The 19,385-nt window shown below is 37.3% G+C and overlaps 1 protein-coding gene across 2 annotated transcripts; it reads left to right on the top strand.

Annotated features, from left to right (window-relative positions):
- The first annotated feature begins 277 nt into the window (after window positions 1-277).
- LOC111596112 (polycystin-2-like) lies at window positions 278-2,971 on the top strand. 2 transcript variants are annotated; one of them, XM_023310175.2, is made up of 6 exons: window positions 278-516; window positions 571-1,216; window positions 1,570-1,801; window positions 1,881-2,108; window positions 2,566-2,653; window positions 2,914-2,971. In XM_023310175.2, coding segments are annotated over exons 1-6 (1,350 nt in total). In that variant the 5' UTR covers window positions 278-362; the 3' UTR covers window positions 2,916-2,971. The 2 variants fall into 2 exon arrangements, with proteins under 2 accessions (XP_023165943.2, XP_023165944.2); XM_023310176.2 differs by having other exon boundaries at window positions 404-516; window positions 624-1,216.
- Window positions 2,972-19,385: the final 16,414 nt, after the last annotated feature.

Below are 19,385 nucleotides of genomic sequence, written 5' to 3'. Positions count from 1 at the left end.
GATATAAATAGATAGACGTGGCTAAATCGACTCAGCTCGATGTATTTGATCTATTAAGAATCATTAGTACATCTGATAAAAGTATTTATTTTATGGCTCGAACTTTATTATAGGCTCACTTCATGATTTTTTTTACTAATGATAATAGTCTTAGCTTCAATTATTTTATGTTATTTAAAGCTCTTAGCATAATAAAAACCTTGTAGCCTACCTTCGCTAAACAATAAAGTTACATAAGAAAGTTTCTGTTTGACATACAAGTCAGTTGAAACATCTATTTGCCAAGAGTATTATCGACATTTAATAAGTTCAAAAATATTTGTGAATACCTCAAGGAGGAATATCGCAACGCATATTCAAGTATGGCCAACTCTGCTGCTGACTTTGCAGCAGAGAACCGATTTCAACAATGGCTTAAACGTTCGAAGGATATTAATTACAGCACTATAAGGACTGCACGTCGTACTACTGTCGATTTGCTTATCTATGTCATATTTTTGGGACTGGCTTCAAAAGGTAGGCAACGATCTCTATTGCGATTGCCTGAATTGAACTCGCTCTTTCCCGCAGTGACGCAGACGTTCAATAATAAAAATATGTTCTTCTACAACGACTCTTTTCAGAGGCAATTGATAAAGCGTGAGTTTACCTTGGAGGATGGCTCAAAATGCAAATTTGAGATTTACAGCATCAAGAACTTTTGGGGCTATGCTTTGCATACATTTTTACCATTTCTCGTGCAAGGCGACTTTAGGCCGAATGATCCGAGCGCCATCTATGAGTTTCCCAACGGGACAACGTTGTATGACGACTTCAGTGGTGATATTGTCAGTCGCAACATATTACATGGAAATGTATTGCTCGGACCACCGCGTCTGAGACAGATCTCTGTGACTAAAGGTGTCTGCAAGACGAGTGTCTTCACCAATCACATGCCCACGTGTTATCGTCCCTACACTTGGTTCAATGAGAACCGTGGACAGCATCAGGGATCTGCCTGGGTAAGCATGTGGGAGGCTGGAGTGACGCCTATAAACGGCGTGTTGGAAGTGTATTTGGGCGCTGGCTTTGTCAAGAGTCTCACCCACAACCATACGGAAAATGTCAAGTTAATTGAGAGCTTGCGCGATAGCAAATGGATCAGTCGCAATACCCGAATTGTTGTAATTGAGTTCAATTTATATCACATCATGACAAACTTATTGGAGAGCGTGAAGTAAGTTGAATACTAATTAGAATAATTAACGGCAACTTTTGCCAAAGAGAGAGTGAGAGAATGGGGAGTGTGAAAGAGAGGGGTGGGTGTATGTAGACATGACAATGTTTGTATACTTGATTAGCTTTTTCTTGAGGGCTTATTTTACTTGTTAATTTGAGTTTTTCTCGAAAAACTAAATAAGTCTGAGACTATAATACAAAATAAGTTATATATATAAATATAATAATTATATATTTTTAAATAAATATAGTTAACTTACCTAGGTTTCTGGTGTAGGCTGCGCTCTTCGGGTCCATAAATGAATCTATTCTCTACAGCTCTTTATATTCTCTTAACCCTCTGGCTTACAGGCTTCGATTTGAACAATCTTCCTTTGGTGGAATTATTCCCAGTTATTCGTTCACAGTAATACAGCGACATTCGTTCTTTACCTCACCCGAGCGGAGCTTACAAGTTATAGCATCTTTGTACTATGTAATGGTCGTGCTGTTTACAGCTAGAGATGCTGCTATTATCACACAAATCGGTTTCTGTAAATATATACGCAGATTTAGGAACTGCACGGACTTTTTCTGCTACGTGGTGAGTAGACCAGAGCGAACTTCAAAAACTAAATTTGGTTCTGTTTTGTTTTCCTAAATAAGTTCTTCACATCCCTCAGCTATCATACTTAATGCTGATAATCCATATCGTTCATTACTTCCATATTGAAGGCTTATTAAAGAGAATGAAAAGATCTGATAAATATATTTCTCTTGACTGGGCATGCGTCTTGGTAATTGCCTACAATAATATTGCTGGAGCTGCAATTTTTCTGATCTGGGCTCGTCTGCTTACCTTTTTGATAATCAATCGAACCATGGCGGTATTTGTGGAAGTGATGCGAAGAGTACGTAAGTCTCTTTATAAACAAAAGTTCGAAAGAATCTCATTTCTAATATTCCAAACATGGTCAGATAACTTAGAGTTATTGCGAGTTTCCTTGAATATTTGAAATATTAAAAACTAAATTTAAAAAACTTTGAATAAGCTTTAATAAGCCTAGCAGAACAATGAATGTGCGTCGTTTCGCATGCTTGAGCGTGTTCATCTAGGAAATTATAGGAATTAGAACTTTGTTTAACAATCTTCAATTACATTCATTTTCCATTTCCATTTTAGTCCATTGTCTAAAGAGCTTCAGAGATCAGAGTTTTGTATAAAGTTTCTTCAAAAGCATACTTAAATAATTTACAGATTCTGTATTTGGAATGCTTATCGGATACCTCGTAGTCGGGCATTCGCGACTGGAACTTACCTGGGTTATATAATTGACTTTAGTTTTTTATTTACTTTCAATCTTGTAGAGCATCCACGAAATGATTGGATTTTCTGTCATGCTCGTGACCTTCATAATGGCCTACGCAGAGTGTGGCCTTGCATTATTTGGCGACTGTGAGTATAAGTTTAGCTCTCTAGGTAATGCAATAATAACTATGATGGGCTTATCGGTGTGCAAATTTCGATATGAGGATTTGATAGAAAAAGATGAGTGGAAAACAAGGGTTTTCTACATGTCCTTCGTGTTTGTTGTCTATGTGCTACTTATGCTGCATGCATTCCTCGGTATCGTCAATACCGCCTACGATGAAACCAATTTGAATTCAGAGACAAAGCGACCTAAATTACTGGAAGTCATTCGTCTGTTTTTCCAGAAAGTTTACGATCTGCTGTATTTGATCTTGTGCCGTAAGCGAAGACTGCGCGAAGAAATAAACACGGATGCCGTGGATGAATGGGAGTCGAAACCTACCAACACAGGCAAACGCAAGCTTCAAATTAAGTAAGTTGGCCAACCCAAGCTCAGTCACTAACAAACTACGCCAGCATTACTACTATTCCTATCGCAGCAATCCTGAGCCCCCCGCGCTGGAAGTGCATCTGCCCAAACGCCTGAGAAGGTGGGTGAGATAACAATTATTTATCAACAAATGCTCGAAAATATCTATATATATCTATGTATATATACATAATTGTACTATACATATATGCCTATATTCCAGTGCCACCCAGCGTATTGATCTATTAGAGGAGGTAATTGTCCCAGTGCTGAAGCGCTTGCTTGGCTATTACAATCGACTGCGCGAGGAGAAAGGACTGCCTACGATAGTAATTGAGGATTTAGACTTGGATCCTTAGCCAGACAGGCAAGTTGCTTTGCTCTGATACAATATTTAAAATATTTCAAAACATAAGAATTGTTTTATATGTTTTATGTTTAAACAAATATTATCTAAACTTAGGTGCAAAAAAATTAATAAACTTAGATTAATTAAAATATCCAAAATATTTTGTCGCAATTTAAATATCAATTGAGAACATTTTTTGTAGAAACTGAATTTAAGTTAAATCAATTTTTTTTCAGCTATTATTTTATAATAAATTTATTTAATATATAACTTATTTAGAAACAATTATTTCTTATAAAATTTGTATATGAACTGAATAAGTTTGCAAATGTATAAGGCATAGAGCGCAGGACTTGGAGCCTTTCTGTTGTTCATTATTCACCTCTAAAGGTGGCTGCTTTTGTTTATGAACTTTTTAATCAACAATCATAAACTGTACTCTCATCAAGCTGAAGTTTTCTTAATTTCAATTGTGTAGCCTGTAACGCCCACACAGCCTACCTATCCCTTATCCCTGCTGCACTTCAGAGCTCATTATGCGCTCTGTAATCTCTGTTTATGTGTAATAATGATTATAAATAACAAGCAAGAGTGTCAAAGTGGAATGTGCAGGACTAAGAGATGCCCTGTAACAAGCATATTGTTTTGATATACTAAATATATATATCTATCTGCCTGGAGTGTAGTGAGACGACCTACAGTAGCAATCTCTTAGAGGCGGACCGGTTTTTTTAGACGGCACTGTCAAGACTTACCAACGTCCTTTCAACTTCAAGGAGATTTCCTTATGTATGCATCTGTCCGTTGCCTACATTTCGACACAATCATTATACTCTTTCTTGACCCAAGTTCCATGTAGAGTAAAATAAAATAATAAAGTGGAAGAGGAAAAAGGGCGAAACGGGAAAAGGAAATGCCGCACAAACTGAAATATGAAAGCGCAAATAATGTTTAAACAATTTGTTGTCGTTTCGTCTCATTAAATGGCCAGCCTTCAAGTGGATGCTCGACCCACGAGCGGCGCCCGCTTCCTGGACGCGTCAGACTCTTGCTTGTCGTTATAATTTGCAAAAACTGCACAAAGCAAAACAAAACAGAAGCATGAAAGGGGAGGTCGCTGGATAAAAATACAACAGCAACAACAGAGGGAAAAAAGGAAAGAAATTAGTAATAAAATGGAAAGCAAAGTGAAATGGCCGTAGGAGTCTGGCCAGACAGCGAGCAACTTGTTGCTCCGGCAGGATGCCACTTCTCGTTGCCTGGCGTGCTTGCGATTTCCTGTGAAGCGTCGGCGTCAGCATCATCGTTGGTGGCGGTGGCGGCATCGACTTCAGCGTTAGCTTTGGCTTTGGCTTTGGCTGCGTCGCCAACTTGCAACTGGCGACTGACGCTTCCTGCAGCACCCACATCCACAGCGCGATATTATTATTGCTTTTGCCTTCCTTTGCATACACTAACCAAGGCTTTTAACATTTTAGCACATTATGTGTAAACGCTTCAGTGAGATTTTTTAGCACAAAATATCTAGTAATATATAATTATATATTTATAAAATATTTAATAATATTTTATATTTAATATAAATATATTTTCATCTTTATATGTATAGTCTTTTTATTATTTATTTTATCTATTAATTATTTATATCTTAGTCAGGGATATTTCAAGTTTATTTTTATGACGGAAACATTTTAGAATAATTTAATTTTTTTTCTTTTCTTAAGGAACAGGAAATCGGTAATTCTTTTTATTTTGAATATTCTAAAAGTAATATTACCTTTAATAATAATCTATACTTATATATATTTACTTTAATAATATTTATGTTATAAGTTATATTTGTATTATATTCATATTTTATTATATATTAATGTATTTAATTTAATTTAATTAATTTTCATTAATATATTTAATAATTACAATTAAATAGTGTTCAAGTAAATATTATATTTTCTTACTTTAATAATATTTTCATGTTTTTTAATAAGTAAACTTATACTCATGCTAATATATGTATAATAATTATTATTTGATATGTATAAATATATATTAACCGAAGTGTGTTCAGTTGCCTGCTTTCTAAGCATAATTGCTATTTTTTACTATTCCTTTTTTTTGCCTTAACTTATTTGCTGCTTTGTAGAAATTATTATTTTCATTCTTGGAGTTGTGTGTGTGGCAAGTGGCAAGTCCGTTGTCTGCTCGCTTCACAGACGGCTTCTTCTTGCCACTTGAATGACTCATTAAAAGTGATTTCATTTTTAAAAACATTTTTCTCGCTGCGGTTGCTGATGGCATCGTCGGGCTTAGCGCCTTATCAGCAGTCTGAGCCGCGTTCTGTTGCCCTCATTCAGTTCGCACTCTGTCTCTCTCTCTCCCTCCCTCTCGATCTCCTTGTCTCCTTCTGGTTTATCTGTTCCCTTCTCCGTCTACACTGTAAAGTCTTTTTATTTAATTTACTTGGAGTTTACTTTTTTAATTCGCTTAGCTACTTTTGGTGCCGCATTCTGCTTTGGCTTGCGTCGCGTTGCGATGGCTTTGCCTTGGCCGTATCGCTTCCTTTGTGCGTAAATCCTTCACAGAGAAAAGGGACATTTGCCTGCCAGATAAGCGCGCTGAGTCACTCTGGAGTTGTTGCTGTTGTTGCTGCTCGTCCAGCTGCCTAAACGACTTGACAGTTACTTTACGTAATAGGATACAAAATTGCATTGCTGCTCCTGCTGCTGCTGCTGTTGCCGTGGCTGCTGCTGCAGCTGGAACATCAGCAACAGCCACTTGAATGTCGCTTGTTTGCCTTTTGTCAGCTTTTTTACCTAATTCCCCAGATTAGCTGCATTATGCGCCACGCTGGGCGTATAATAACAACCAGCCCAGTCATAGGCCGAACATCAACACGACAAACGCCTCCGCAGCCGTTTTAGAGTAGTTGTTGCTGCTGCTGTTGCACATGTGAGTGGCCACTTGAGCAGCAACTGCAACAACAGCAGCAGCAGCATATGTGATGAGTAATGAGTGCAATACGGACTACGCTGCGATCTGCTCTTTAGTTTGACTCAGTCTTAATTATATGAATTCCTTTAAATTACTTGAAATTCGTATAAAATTTAAAGATGTTTTAAACTGCATTTTGTGTTTTCTGATATACATACAACAATGCTCTATGCCAGACAATTCCCAGGCTGAAGCCAATAGACATCTGAAGCTCTGCTACTTTCTCATCTACTTTTTTATTTGCACTTAACGGAAAGCAAATCAATAATTATCGATTGAATGTAAATGGAATTGACTTTTGTTCCAAATTTTAAGTATTAATCAATTCTCAGCGACAGTTTGCCTTGTGTACAAGTAGGCAGGCAAGCAGACATGGCCTTGAAGAAGTTTGGTATAAATAACATTACATAGCCTTTAAAGCCCAACAAACTCTTTCAACAATTCTCAATTGTTACAGGGTATTATACAATACGCTTTGAGCATTTCATGTTATGTTGGAAAACTTTGAATATGTTAAAGACAACAAACATAAGAGTTGCTGTTTATAATAGTAAATGGCTGGAAACTCATAACAACGCAATTTGAGAGCTTCAAGTGTTGTAGCTAAATTACAATGAGAAAATATTTTTAAATTCTAATTATTTAATACAATGTGCACTCAAATTATAAAAGCATGTATTGTGCACGTATGCTTTTTTTATACCCGAGTGCAGGGTCTCTGCAAGTGAAACTTAATTTTCGATGAGTGCAGTCTGGCTGGACTCCGATGACAATGTCTTGCATATAAAACAGGGCAGACTTCATTAGCAGGACCGAGCCCTAAAGTTAATTTCTCAGCGCATGTACACATACGCAACAACACACAGACACACTACACACACACTCGATTAGCTTTCATTTCAGTGGGCGTTTGCCAGTGGCCAATAAATTTCTATTTAACCATGGACAGCAAACTGAAATAGGGGCAAGCAAAGGGGTTGGGTGCAGGGAATGGTGGCGGAATTGGGCTTGGGGTTGGGGTTGGCTGGCACTAACTAACGGCTACTGTCAGGCCGCGAGCTGAGCTCCAATGAAGCGGCACGTGGAAATGCTTATAATTGCATCCGCGACTCCCTCCGGTGCAGAGAGCTGGAGCTGGCACGGGCCACATGCAGCAATAATTTTGACGGTTGATTGATCAAAGCAGCAGCCGGCGATGCGGCAGTTGTTGTTCTTGTTGTTGTTGTTGTTGTTGTTGTTATTATTGTTGTTGTTTTTGTTTACTGTGTTCTTTTTATTGTTGTATTTGCTGTTGTTCAACTGAACAGCAACAACAGATAGCTGCTTATTTACTTAACTTGGTAACAGCTATTTTACATGCCTTTTATTCATCAAGAGCGAACGAGGGCAGCAGCTCTGAGGGTTGTTGCAAGACACAGCTTACAATTTACAAGATACAGATACATAGATACATGCATGCATACATATAGATCTTCTGCGAGTAACTGCCACAACAACAGCTGACTTGCTTAACTGACTTGGCCCTCAGTCAGCGACAGCGCGGACGGCGCTCAGCTGCAATAAATCAAATTTTAAATCGCCTTTGAGCCAAGTTAAATTGCCAGCCGGAAGCGAGAGATGCGGGAGTAACAAACCATTATTGATTGCATACTATACATACACATGCACACACATATATATGTATGTGTATATACAATAGTTTCTCTCGAATAGTTTAAAGAAAGTACCATCCAGTACAATCTAATTCTGAGTTTGTATCTTAGATAATGGCTTAAAGCTAATTGATCTGTCTAGCTCTGATCAATTGTGAAAGTCTTATCTTAACTTGAATTTCGAATGATATTTGGTTATATTCAATATAGACAATAATCTATATTTATCAATCTATATTTGTAGTCTTTTATGTCTATTCTAGCTCTTAATGACATGCTAGTCTAAAAACCGTTATAGGTTACATCATTATTAATAATTCTATATCTAACTCAACTCAACAACTCGTTCTTATATTTTTGATAAGTTGCTATAGTTTCAGCTATTAGATTTTTTAACAAAATTCATATTGAAAATGGGTAATCATAGTATAATTATTTTTTCTCCAACTCCATCTGTCCATTCATCTACTCACCGCCTTAGGAACGTATTCGCCTTAATTCACAAAGGCTAAAAATAACAAGTGTTGTAAGTATATATAAATATATATTTAAAAATATATATTTAATGTTTTATATAAAATAAAAAATATTTGTTATACTTAAGTGTTTTCATTAAAAATAGCTTTAAAAATAAATCAGCTTTTAATAGATAAGATTTTGTGGCTATAGCAGAGCTAACGCTAACGAAAAAACAGCTTAATATTTAGTGTATTTATATATGTATGTGTGTGTGTGTGTGTATGTGTGTGTATGCTCAGGGCTTATGCAAGTCAAGTGCTTAACGCAATGGCATTCATATTGATTTTATATTGTCTATCTCATCTGAATAGTTTTGTTTGGCATAATTCAAATATAAGCCAGGTTAATACACATTGTAAAGAGCATGTAAGACAACAACAAAGGCATTTTGTGTATGTGTAAGAGGCAAAGGCAATATTTATAGAAATGACATCATTAGCTGCATAATGATTAATTAATACTGAGGCATTTTGCAAAGGAAATGCGATTTATTAAAACTTGATGCATGAGCAAAATATGTTGGAGAAATCTCAGGAGAGACTTTAATACGCAAATTTATTAAATTATTAATTAACAATGAGCCATATGCAGCTCGGACGAAACATGTTTGCCACTAAATTGTTGTGTATCTTATAACAATTTCCGATGCGAATAACAAATCAAATATGCACCAGAAATTGGCAAATATAAGAGAGAGAAAATAGCAGCACAAGTTCGGCTCTAGCTGAAGAAATTGTTCGACAAATTCACAACATTGTCGCAGAGCAATCAAAGTGAATATTGTTTTGCCTGTTTGCATGAGCTCCATAAAAATGCAATGTACTCGATGCTTTGTTACCGATGACCTGTTCTACTCTTCTTTATGCAAGTCAGACACAGATGCACGGCCAGGGCAACAGTTGTGGAAAAACAAAGTCACAAGGCTGTGGCTGTGCGCACGTACGAGCATCTGAAAGATACACACAAAGCACTCACACGGACAATGTGTGCGAGTTGTGGGCACGGATTTTGGCTTAGGCAAATGCTGCAAATGTAGCTAATAAAACAATTATGCAATGCAACAGCAGCAGCAACGGCAACAGCAACAACAACAAACAGTTCGATGCATTGTGATGGCCTTCCGCTGCCAACATCATCATCTTCATCAGAGTCGACAGCAGCATCAGCATTGTTGCAGTTGTCTTTGTATGCCATTGTCTGCCTGGCGGCCAGTAACTGTAACTATGCGAAAACTAGGCGCAACTGCTATATGTGTGTGCGTGTGTGTGTGAGTGTGTGTTGCATAAAAACTATGCCAAACAATGGCGCCTTCCATGCTAGGCCACAAAAGCCGCTTCGCGCCAGGCTCAGGCTCAGGCCCGCGCCCTTGCCCGTGCCCCACCTCTGCGACTAATGCATGTGAAATGCAATGCAGGCGGCTCATAGCCATCAGCTTTTGACTGCGGCATAAGTTACATTTCGGACACCGCCCGAGTTAGCCAAGATGCCCAGACAAAAGCGTCCAAACAAAACAAAAGAAAACTCAAATATAAGTGAAACATTTACAAATGCTCAACTAGCATATATCCTGTAATATTTTGAAGGTATGATATCTGATAAGAAAGTGTAATGCTTATTCTTTTATTATTATTAATTCATTTATTTTTATTATAGTAAATAAACTAAGATTGATTAATGAATTTATTAATTTAAATATAATAAAATAAATATTAATTTATATATATGTATATTATTATATAGTCTAATTTTAACAATATTTATTAACGATTTCCAAAATTTCTTTGACCTTTGCGAGTGTCCACACACTACATTTTCTAGCTTTAACTTAGCAGATATTTCTGATGGTTTTAAGCTTAGTCAACTTCGGCTTTGTACATTTCTATATTCAAATATTATTTGTCTTTTTGAAATTGTTTATTTAAATTAAAGATTTTTAGATTATAGCTATAAAGCTGATAAAGCATTTTCTCAGAGCACATCAATAAATCTGTGTAGTGAAAGGGTACAATTATTGCTATAAGAATATCCTTGTGCTTCTAATACTCGAAAGTCCTTATAAGAAAGTATCTGGTAGATAGATCAACAGAGATTTGGAATAGCAGCAGAAACTATATAAAATACAATAGAATATAGAATAGAAAGAGATATGTAGAATGCTCAAAAGGAACTGAGATATAAGCCATCATGAGAGTTCACATTTAAGTCAAGCTAATTGAAAGCTATACAATCTAATTCTCATCTACTCTATTCTGGCATTTAAACTGCTGGCATTAGTCATCGAGTCAAAGTCAAACTCTTTTAAAATGTTTAAACTATCTTTAGCAGCTTTCGTCAAACACCTCACTTCAATTAGTTTAGTATAGGGTATACAAATTGTTGCTGTAATGAAACTGGGCTCGCTGCGCTCATCGTCCATCGTCCGACGTCCGTTGTCCGCCGCATGTATCTTTAAGATAATCTTCATTTCTCGTTTGCGGCTAATGGCCTGGCACTGGCAAAGGCACTGGCTCTGACTCTGACTCTGGCTCTGGCATTGGAACTGGTACTGGCCAGGGCACTCAAGGATATCGCCTGCCTTTGCTGCTGCTGCTGCTTTATGACCATTGGGGTACGCAGCACTTCACTATCTTTTTACTCTTGGCTCTCTTAAATGGGACACGTTGCGGTTTCCCTCTGCGTTGATGACTAAGTGAGCCGTGAGGCCAGGGTCGAGTTTTGAAGCCAGTTTCAATGCATTCGCTACTTGCCTTTTTTGCGGTTTCACATGCACACACACACAGACACACACACACATACAGACTTGCACACACGTCACACTCATACAATTTACTCTTTTACACACACGTGCATATTTAGAGATACTCAAAATAAGATACTAAGATACATTTGGACTTCCTACCATTTTAGCTGTTTGGCTTGATGGGCGGCACACACGACGCAACAGGACGGACAACCCTTCACACTGAGAACCTTCTCATACTGCCAGTACCCGAAACGCAGTCATGAGCACACAGCTTCCTGGGCTGGGCCCAACAACAACAACAAAAACAAAAACAGCAACGGCGACGACGACGACGTCGACTATGCTGAAATGTGTGCCACCAGGCCGGTCGAGATTTTTTCTGCGTTCTGCTTCTTTCTTTCTGTTCTTTGCGTCGTTTTCATCTGAGCAAAATGTGCATTGAAATTTGAGATATTTGCCTTGGATATTACTACAAAAGGCTGGGCCTAAGGAGCGGCATAAACCGACCCAACCATCATCTTACAGTTAAACGCATCTCTTTACCAACTTCATCTTCGTCTGCGTCTGGGCTTCGGCTCTTGTCGCGTGGGCGTCAGTAAAGATTGGCTTTTATTTTGGCATGCCCGAAGATCTTTTGGCGACGACAACGACAACGATAGCCACACTGGAATGCGGCTGAGAAGCGGCTTTCATAATTCCCCTATATATTGGCTTTTGTCTTCGCATTGCGAGCGGCGACATTGTCGCCCAACGACAACTACCAATGTGCTGGCTATAACTTTTATATATCACTGTTACTTTTGCCAAATATTCTAGGAACTTTTTTCGTTTGCAAAAATATAACTATAGTAAAAACTAGCTGTCAAAACTTTTGCAAAATTTGTTCATTTCAGACCGCGGAAAACATGAAACTTATAAAAAACAGATTTGACTAAAACAAAAAAATATTTTAAAATTTAGCTACTGCCAGAAATCATTTCGCACATCAAAACTTTTTAGAAAAAAATACTACTAAAATAAACAAAGTTTATATGTAATATAACTTAAATACATAAATTATTCTGCAAATTAGTTTTGACTTCAAGCCAATTATAATAATTATTAAATAATTATATAATGAAATATAAATAATTATAATTAAATAAATAAATATATATTGACGGCATTCCTCTATAAAATGTATTAAGTGTACGAAATAAAAGGTTAAATTAATTGAAAGTACTAAGAAAATTATATTTACGATAATTTATAAATATTTTGAATATTCGCCTGGAACTTCAATATAGAAATAGAATTTTAGAAGCTTCCGTGCATCTGATATGTATTCAATAACATAATTTCATCAAATCAGCCTAACAATGTTATCAAATGCAGCTTAAATAAATGATCTTTATATTTAGCTTTAATAAATTTCAATAGCCATAGCCGAAGAGCTGATGCAGCTTTTCAATATAGCGCATATTCGCTCTTCGAATGATAGATGTATTATTCAGGATTTCCACTTTTGAAAATTCAATTGTATTCCATTTCATTGTCCGCTGCGCACGTAGGGAATATATGTATAAAAAATATATATATTTAATTAAAATTAAAACGCACAACAGCCACGAATTAAATAAACAATTTTTAATTGAGCTCGACAAAAAGTTTAAGCAAACATTGCAAAAATGCAAACGGCATCTGTGATATATACTGACATATATATATATATACAAACAGGCTGGTATTTCTATATTTATATATGTATATAGTGCACTACACATATTTAATATTGTTCAACTTTTATTGTGTGCCAATAAACCAATTACAAGTACAACAGGAAAACCAAAAAATGCAAAAATAATTAAAACAAAAAAAAAAGGAAAAAACAACAAGAGAGAAACGAAACAATAATAATAACTGAGTGTGACACATGGCAAGGAAATGCAATTAAAAAATATGCCTTTTAATTGGCCACCGTTGTGCGACCCCCGCTCCGACGACGACCTCGCCCCATCTTTCGCCCACCTGCCGTGACATTAATTTGAGTTAGCTTCACACACAACAACAATTGCAGTGTGCATTTATTTCGAAATTCGAGAAGTGATTCGACACACTCATTACAGGGTATTATAATTGAGTCATGCCATATGTGCCACACTTCGAAAGCAGGTTAAATGGGAACTCTATTGTTATTACAGCATTGTCGACACCTGAGACCTTTACTTGAAGTCTTCATACATTCATGTAAATATATTTCAAATTTGTAATAAGATATTTACTTGATACTTATATGGAAATAGCAACAATAAATTCATTTATTAAATTTTAATATATTTTTTATATAATTTTTTCATTTATAATAATCATATTTTGATGGAACAGTCTCAGTTAGAGGCCTTTTCTATATTTTAAAAAATATTTTAAGCTTATATAAACAATAAACTATCTTCTAATAAACTATATTTTTTGTTAATTATCTTTATACTTTGCACACCAATTTAAAGAGCATTAAATTGGCGCCGCGCGAAACCTTCAATTCTGTCATAAGCTTGATATTGTTGTGAAGCGAAAGTTCTGCTCAAGCGTAATTTGAGACACTTATTTAACATAAAATGGCGGGTGGGGAGCATCGGGTGATCTCTGTGTCATTGTCACATGGGGAGCGCGTGTATGTCTGTGTGTGTGTGCGTGGCGCCTCTTAAATCAAAAATCCGAAAGCTGCATGCGGCTCAGTAAATAAAATTGATGGTCTTCGCATTTGGTCGATTGGCTGCGTATTGTTTTACCAAAGGCCTCGGCAATAATTTGTACGCATATGCAGCAGGAAATTACAAGTCGTTGAACTACAATTTCAGCGCGCCAAACCAGAAGGGATAAAACTCGAAAAACGGTGCAATCATAGGAAATTAGTCTGTAAAAGTATTTAAAAGGAAATTGCTGATTTATAATCTATAAGAGCGAAACGTAGCTCGATAGATCTGAGATCTGATGTATTTTTTGGCATCAGCAATGAATGAAAAGGTGAACAATGCTTAGAGTATTCCTAAAATAGCTTTGAAATATTCTAGAAAAGCATCAAACTTTTTTAAGCTAACCATAAGGCACCTTTAATGTACTGCATTGATTATAAACTTATATCATTTTTTTCTAACCTGAGTTAAGATTAGCTTTGTTTATTCAAATGAGCCAAAGGCAGTCGAAGCTTCTGATTAAGTGCAAAAACTCTTTCATTTATGCAATAATTTAAATTTGGATTAAGTTAAAAGCTGAGCATACTTGAGCTTAGTTTAGCTTAGCTTAGCTATTTGCTTGCTATAAGTTTTTAGGGAATTAAGGAAAACTAACCATCTACGGCGAACTCTCAGCCATTGTCTCCTGTAAGCAAGTTGTTGAGCAATTAAAAGATCGTATTAAGGGGTCATCGTCTTATAGCTGTGATTTAGCATATTATCGAATCTTTATATTCAATCTGTTTAAAACTAAATATACGTTCTATTTATAAGGCTGCAGCAAGCATCTCTCAATAATCAGCTCAATTACAAATTCGCTTACCAAGAATTGGCAATTTTCGTAACTAAAATCTCGTCGAGCCAAGTATTTTCAAGTGGCCATCTCGAAATTGGTGGCAAAAACGCATTTGCATTGCGTGCCACATATATGAAGAGATATAAGAACCCAACCCAACCCAACAGCTATTTGAATTGCCTTTGCATCACTCTGCACGCCCCTAAGCACCACGCCTTCACGCCTCCACGCCCCAGTGGGCCATCAGATTTTAGCATTTGACCCTTTTGGCCTCTTTCCCACATCCTCTGACCATATGCACAACCACTTTGAGCTGTGGCAAAGCTCCCATCATGGCCCGAAAAAAGAAAAAGCATTACCCAAACATTACATAGCCTCCTCCTCCAGCTTCCCCAATTGTTGCGTATACCCCTCTTTGGGCTGTCCTTCATTTGGCATGCAAATGCGCAGATCGAACTGATAACCAAAATGTTAGAGAGAGAGGGAGAGAGAGCGAGAGCTGTGGCCGGACGAGGGTCTGCGGGCGAGCTGCATAGTTTTTGCTTTTGGTGTGCGCAAATAACAATGCTGCCAACAAGCGAGAAAGCCTAGCCAGAGCACAGACAACAGGCAACAGCAATGGCAACGGCAACGGCAACAAAGTGGCAGACAAACTTCGCAGAACGCAGATAGTTTCGCAAATTAAATTGCGCAGACGTTGCAGACGGGGGCAGACGGAATTGGGTCATCATCATGTGGATGACAACAGCGGCAACAGCCCCATACATATAAAAGCCAATAGGCCAAAAAAGTGCCAACGTGAAGCCGTCAAAAACGGCAGCAACAGCAACAGCAGCAACTGCCATGATGTGGCAACTGCAACACTTTCGCTAACAAGCCGCCACAAACAGCCAAGTTGATGCCACGTGTTGTTGTCTGTCCTAGCCTGACAGCCGCTAAATGTGGCCCGAGGTCGCCAACAGGGCTGCGGCACTAACTGCAACTTTGACTTCACCCAATGTGCAAGTTGCCACGTGCAACGTGCAACAGCCAACCAGCTACCAGTACCAGCAGCGTGCAACGTGCAACGTGCGTGCATAAAACATCAGGGGCATATGAACCCAACGCAACCTCGAAACAGCTCTCAACCTTAGACCGAAAAAAATCCTCGCACCCACATGGCGCAACGCATAAAGTTCGGTTATAAAAATGTTAACAACGCTGTCAACGACATGTCGACGAGAGCGACGTGCAACAGCAGCAGCAGCAATAACAAGAACAACTAACTGTTGCAACAACAACAACACTGATCAGTGGGCTAAGTAATAAAGTCTCAAGTTAGTTGCTGATGGCAACTCTGGCAGCGCAGCCTGCATCAGCTATGCTGAGAGCAATACGCACACACATGCATAACACACACACACACACACACTCTCATAAAACTCGCATTTTTATGGCAAGTTTTCGAAAATGAATTTTTGATCAACTGCAGCAAAGTTCAAACCCAACCGACACACACACACATACATGTGTGTATGTAAGCATTTCTTTGAAACGTGCAGCGCAAAACGCGCCACATGCCACTTAAACTTGGATGCCGCCTCCTTTTAAATAGCCAAAGAGAAAAGTTCGCAATGAAAAACTCAAGAGTCTCCATTAAATTTCATATGTTTGGGTTCAAATCGAACAGAAAAGCTGCCAACGTGCAAGAAAACTAATCGGACTCAATAAATATTTATATGGAGACAAGACCAATTTTAAATATGAATAAAATAAGTATGGGAAATTAATAAACATATATGATTATTGCTATTCGTATTAGTATATAGATATAGATATAGATATAGATATAGATATAGATATAGATATAGATATAGATATAGATATAGATATAGATATAGATATAGATATAGATATAGATATAGATATAGATATAGATATAGATATAGATATAGATATAGATATAGATATAGATATAGATATAGATATAGATATAGATATAGATATAGATATAGATATAGATATAGATATAGATATAGATATAGATATAGATACATATCTATCTATAGCTATAAATATAGATATATTCTTTTAAATACAACTAGTCTATATCTCTTACTTTTCCTCCTCTCTAACACCCGTTTCACTCCAAGAATTTGAGTCCCTTCATATTTAAATATCCCAATAATCACCTCAATCTTCGTCTCTTCCTCTCTATTGCTCCTTCTTCACTCTATACGTTCACAGTTTGCCAAACTCCACTAAAACATCAATCATTAATCAGCTGAGCTGATGCTTCATTTTTATTAAATTTCAAACACATTTGCAGCTCGTAAACTTTATATTGCCAGACAATGGGACAAAAAGCGCCATTGTCACCTTAATTTGCACAGTTGGCTCTGAAAAATACAAAAAAGATGCTGACTAGCTTATATATTTGGGATTTGATGTCAATCAATTTGCAAACATTCGATATGATTGCCACGAATATTTTGCTCATTGGCTTGCTAGCTCAATTTTTGAGCACACACGAACACACACACACACACATGGTCACACACTCGAGCATACACACATTTAGTGAAAAGCCACTGACAGCTAGACCCCAAACCAAGAGCCCCATTATCAAAGCAAAAGGCGTTTGCCCGAGCCACTCTCACACCTCAAACTCATTTGGTTGGTCGGTGGTTACTTTTACCATTTGCCTTACGGCTGACTCTGCTGCTGCTGCTGCTGCTGATGCTGATGCTGCCGCTGCTGCTGTTGCCTGCTGTGGTTTTGTAGCAGCTTCCTTTGTGCCCCACCAGACAAGAGGCAAGGCTACTAGAGTGAGTGGCAAACCATCAGCTTTGCTTTCTATTACACTTACATGACACATACGCACACACACACATACGCACTGGCAGACAATTGTCGCCCCGCAGTGACCCCGAAAAGTGAAGAAGAAAAAAAATGTATTACATAGCCAAAGGTTGGGTAAGGAGTTCTTTTCTTTGGGGGTGGCGTTGGGCGCTGGCACAAAAACCGAAACGTTGTAAATTCATAAAATTTGCTGTTTGATGCGTTTTCAAGTAAATTGAGTTCCAACCCTCGACGAAGTGAAATGAAATAAAAACCGCACCACACACACACACGCACATATAGCGACCCCAAGGCGCACCACCGAACACCAGCAAGAATAAGGCGCAGCAGAGTCAAGAGACGTTTTGGAGATGAGTCGAGACGCGTTGGCGACGCATGCCGCATGTTAAATGTCATTTTTATGGCGCTTTGATTATATTTTCTATTATCGAAGACATTTTGGCAACACACACACACACCAGCACACTCGCGCATATAGAGAACCCTCCACTTGGCAGAGTCACTCAGCAGAGCTTAGCACGTAAGCCAGTGCGAAATGAATGCGCTGGGTGGCTGCGGATTGAAATGTGAAATCAAATTAAATTAAATAACATAATCATAATAATATGTAATAATAAATGCTAAATTATGTGAGCGTAGCCAACACGGCGTATGCATAATTTTTACCCAATATACATGAAATGTAATCGCATTGAGTGATGCGAAACACAAGCGCGCACACACACAGACAGAGGCATATCTGATTTTTGCATAACAAATCAATGCTGAAATATTAAAATGCATTTGCTGCAAACGAGACAAGCAGCCAAAACGACAACAACAATAATAACAACAGCAGGAGCAGAAGCAACAGCCAAACAATAAATAACTAAAATTCATGTTTAAATTTCATAGAACTGGCAGAGAGAACGCAAAAATATTTGCATTTCCTAACAGATATTGAGACATTGAGCACTTGCAGCAAATGCAAATTGTTGCTGGGCATAATCAAGCCAGATATGCCACATGCATACAAGCATATACATATATATAAAAGTAAATCTATGTATCTAACTATAGTCTATCTTAATTATGCTGTAGACAGGGTCAGAGAGACATAGAGAAGGAGAGAGAGTGGGGAATGTGGCATCGAGGCACAAAGGCTTATCAATGTTGCAGCTTCATTTGCTAAATTCTTACATCGAGTGCTCTGACTGTGATTTTTGTGCCACCTCCCTGGGGCACTTTGACTGGCATTGGCAACTTAATCCAAAAACAATATATATTGCCAAAGTGCTTGGCATAGTTGTGTGACAAGTCTCAATGCCTCTGAATTAATTTTGGTTAAGCTTTAATGCATTTCAATTGTCTTTGGCTTTGGCATAAATTGCAAAAATAATATTGCAATAAGAAAAGACGTTGCAAAAGCACAAAGACAGTTTTGTAAATATGTAGAAATTATTATGAAGATATGCGTTTGACTAAAAGAGGGCTTTATTATTAGAAATTCATATCTTATATTAAAATATATTTTTGAAATATCTAAATAATTTCTTAAAGTAATAACTGACCTACGTTGCCTTTAGCAAATATAAATGCTTAGAATTCTTATTTTTAAGGCATAGAAATTTTGTCAACTAAAGGGATAAGAAAGGCTCAAGCTACAAAGGATTTGTTTTAATATTTAATACTTTTTTTTAAAACAATTTTTAATAGTTAGTGACTTGGATACATTTGCTTTTATTTATAGTTTGCTTTTACTTTTA

This window comes from Drosophila hydei, unplaced genomic scaffold, assembly GCF_003285905.1.
Source record: "Drosophila hydei strain 15085-1641.00,03,60 unplaced genomic scaffold, DhydRS2 tig00008114-arrow-pilon, whole genome shotgun sequence".
NCBI lineage: Eukaryota > Metazoa > Arthropoda > Insecta > Diptera > Drosophilidae > Drosophila > Drosophila hydei.
Note: the sequence above shows the minus strand (reverse complement) of the source record. Positions and strands in the feature narration are given on the sequence as shown.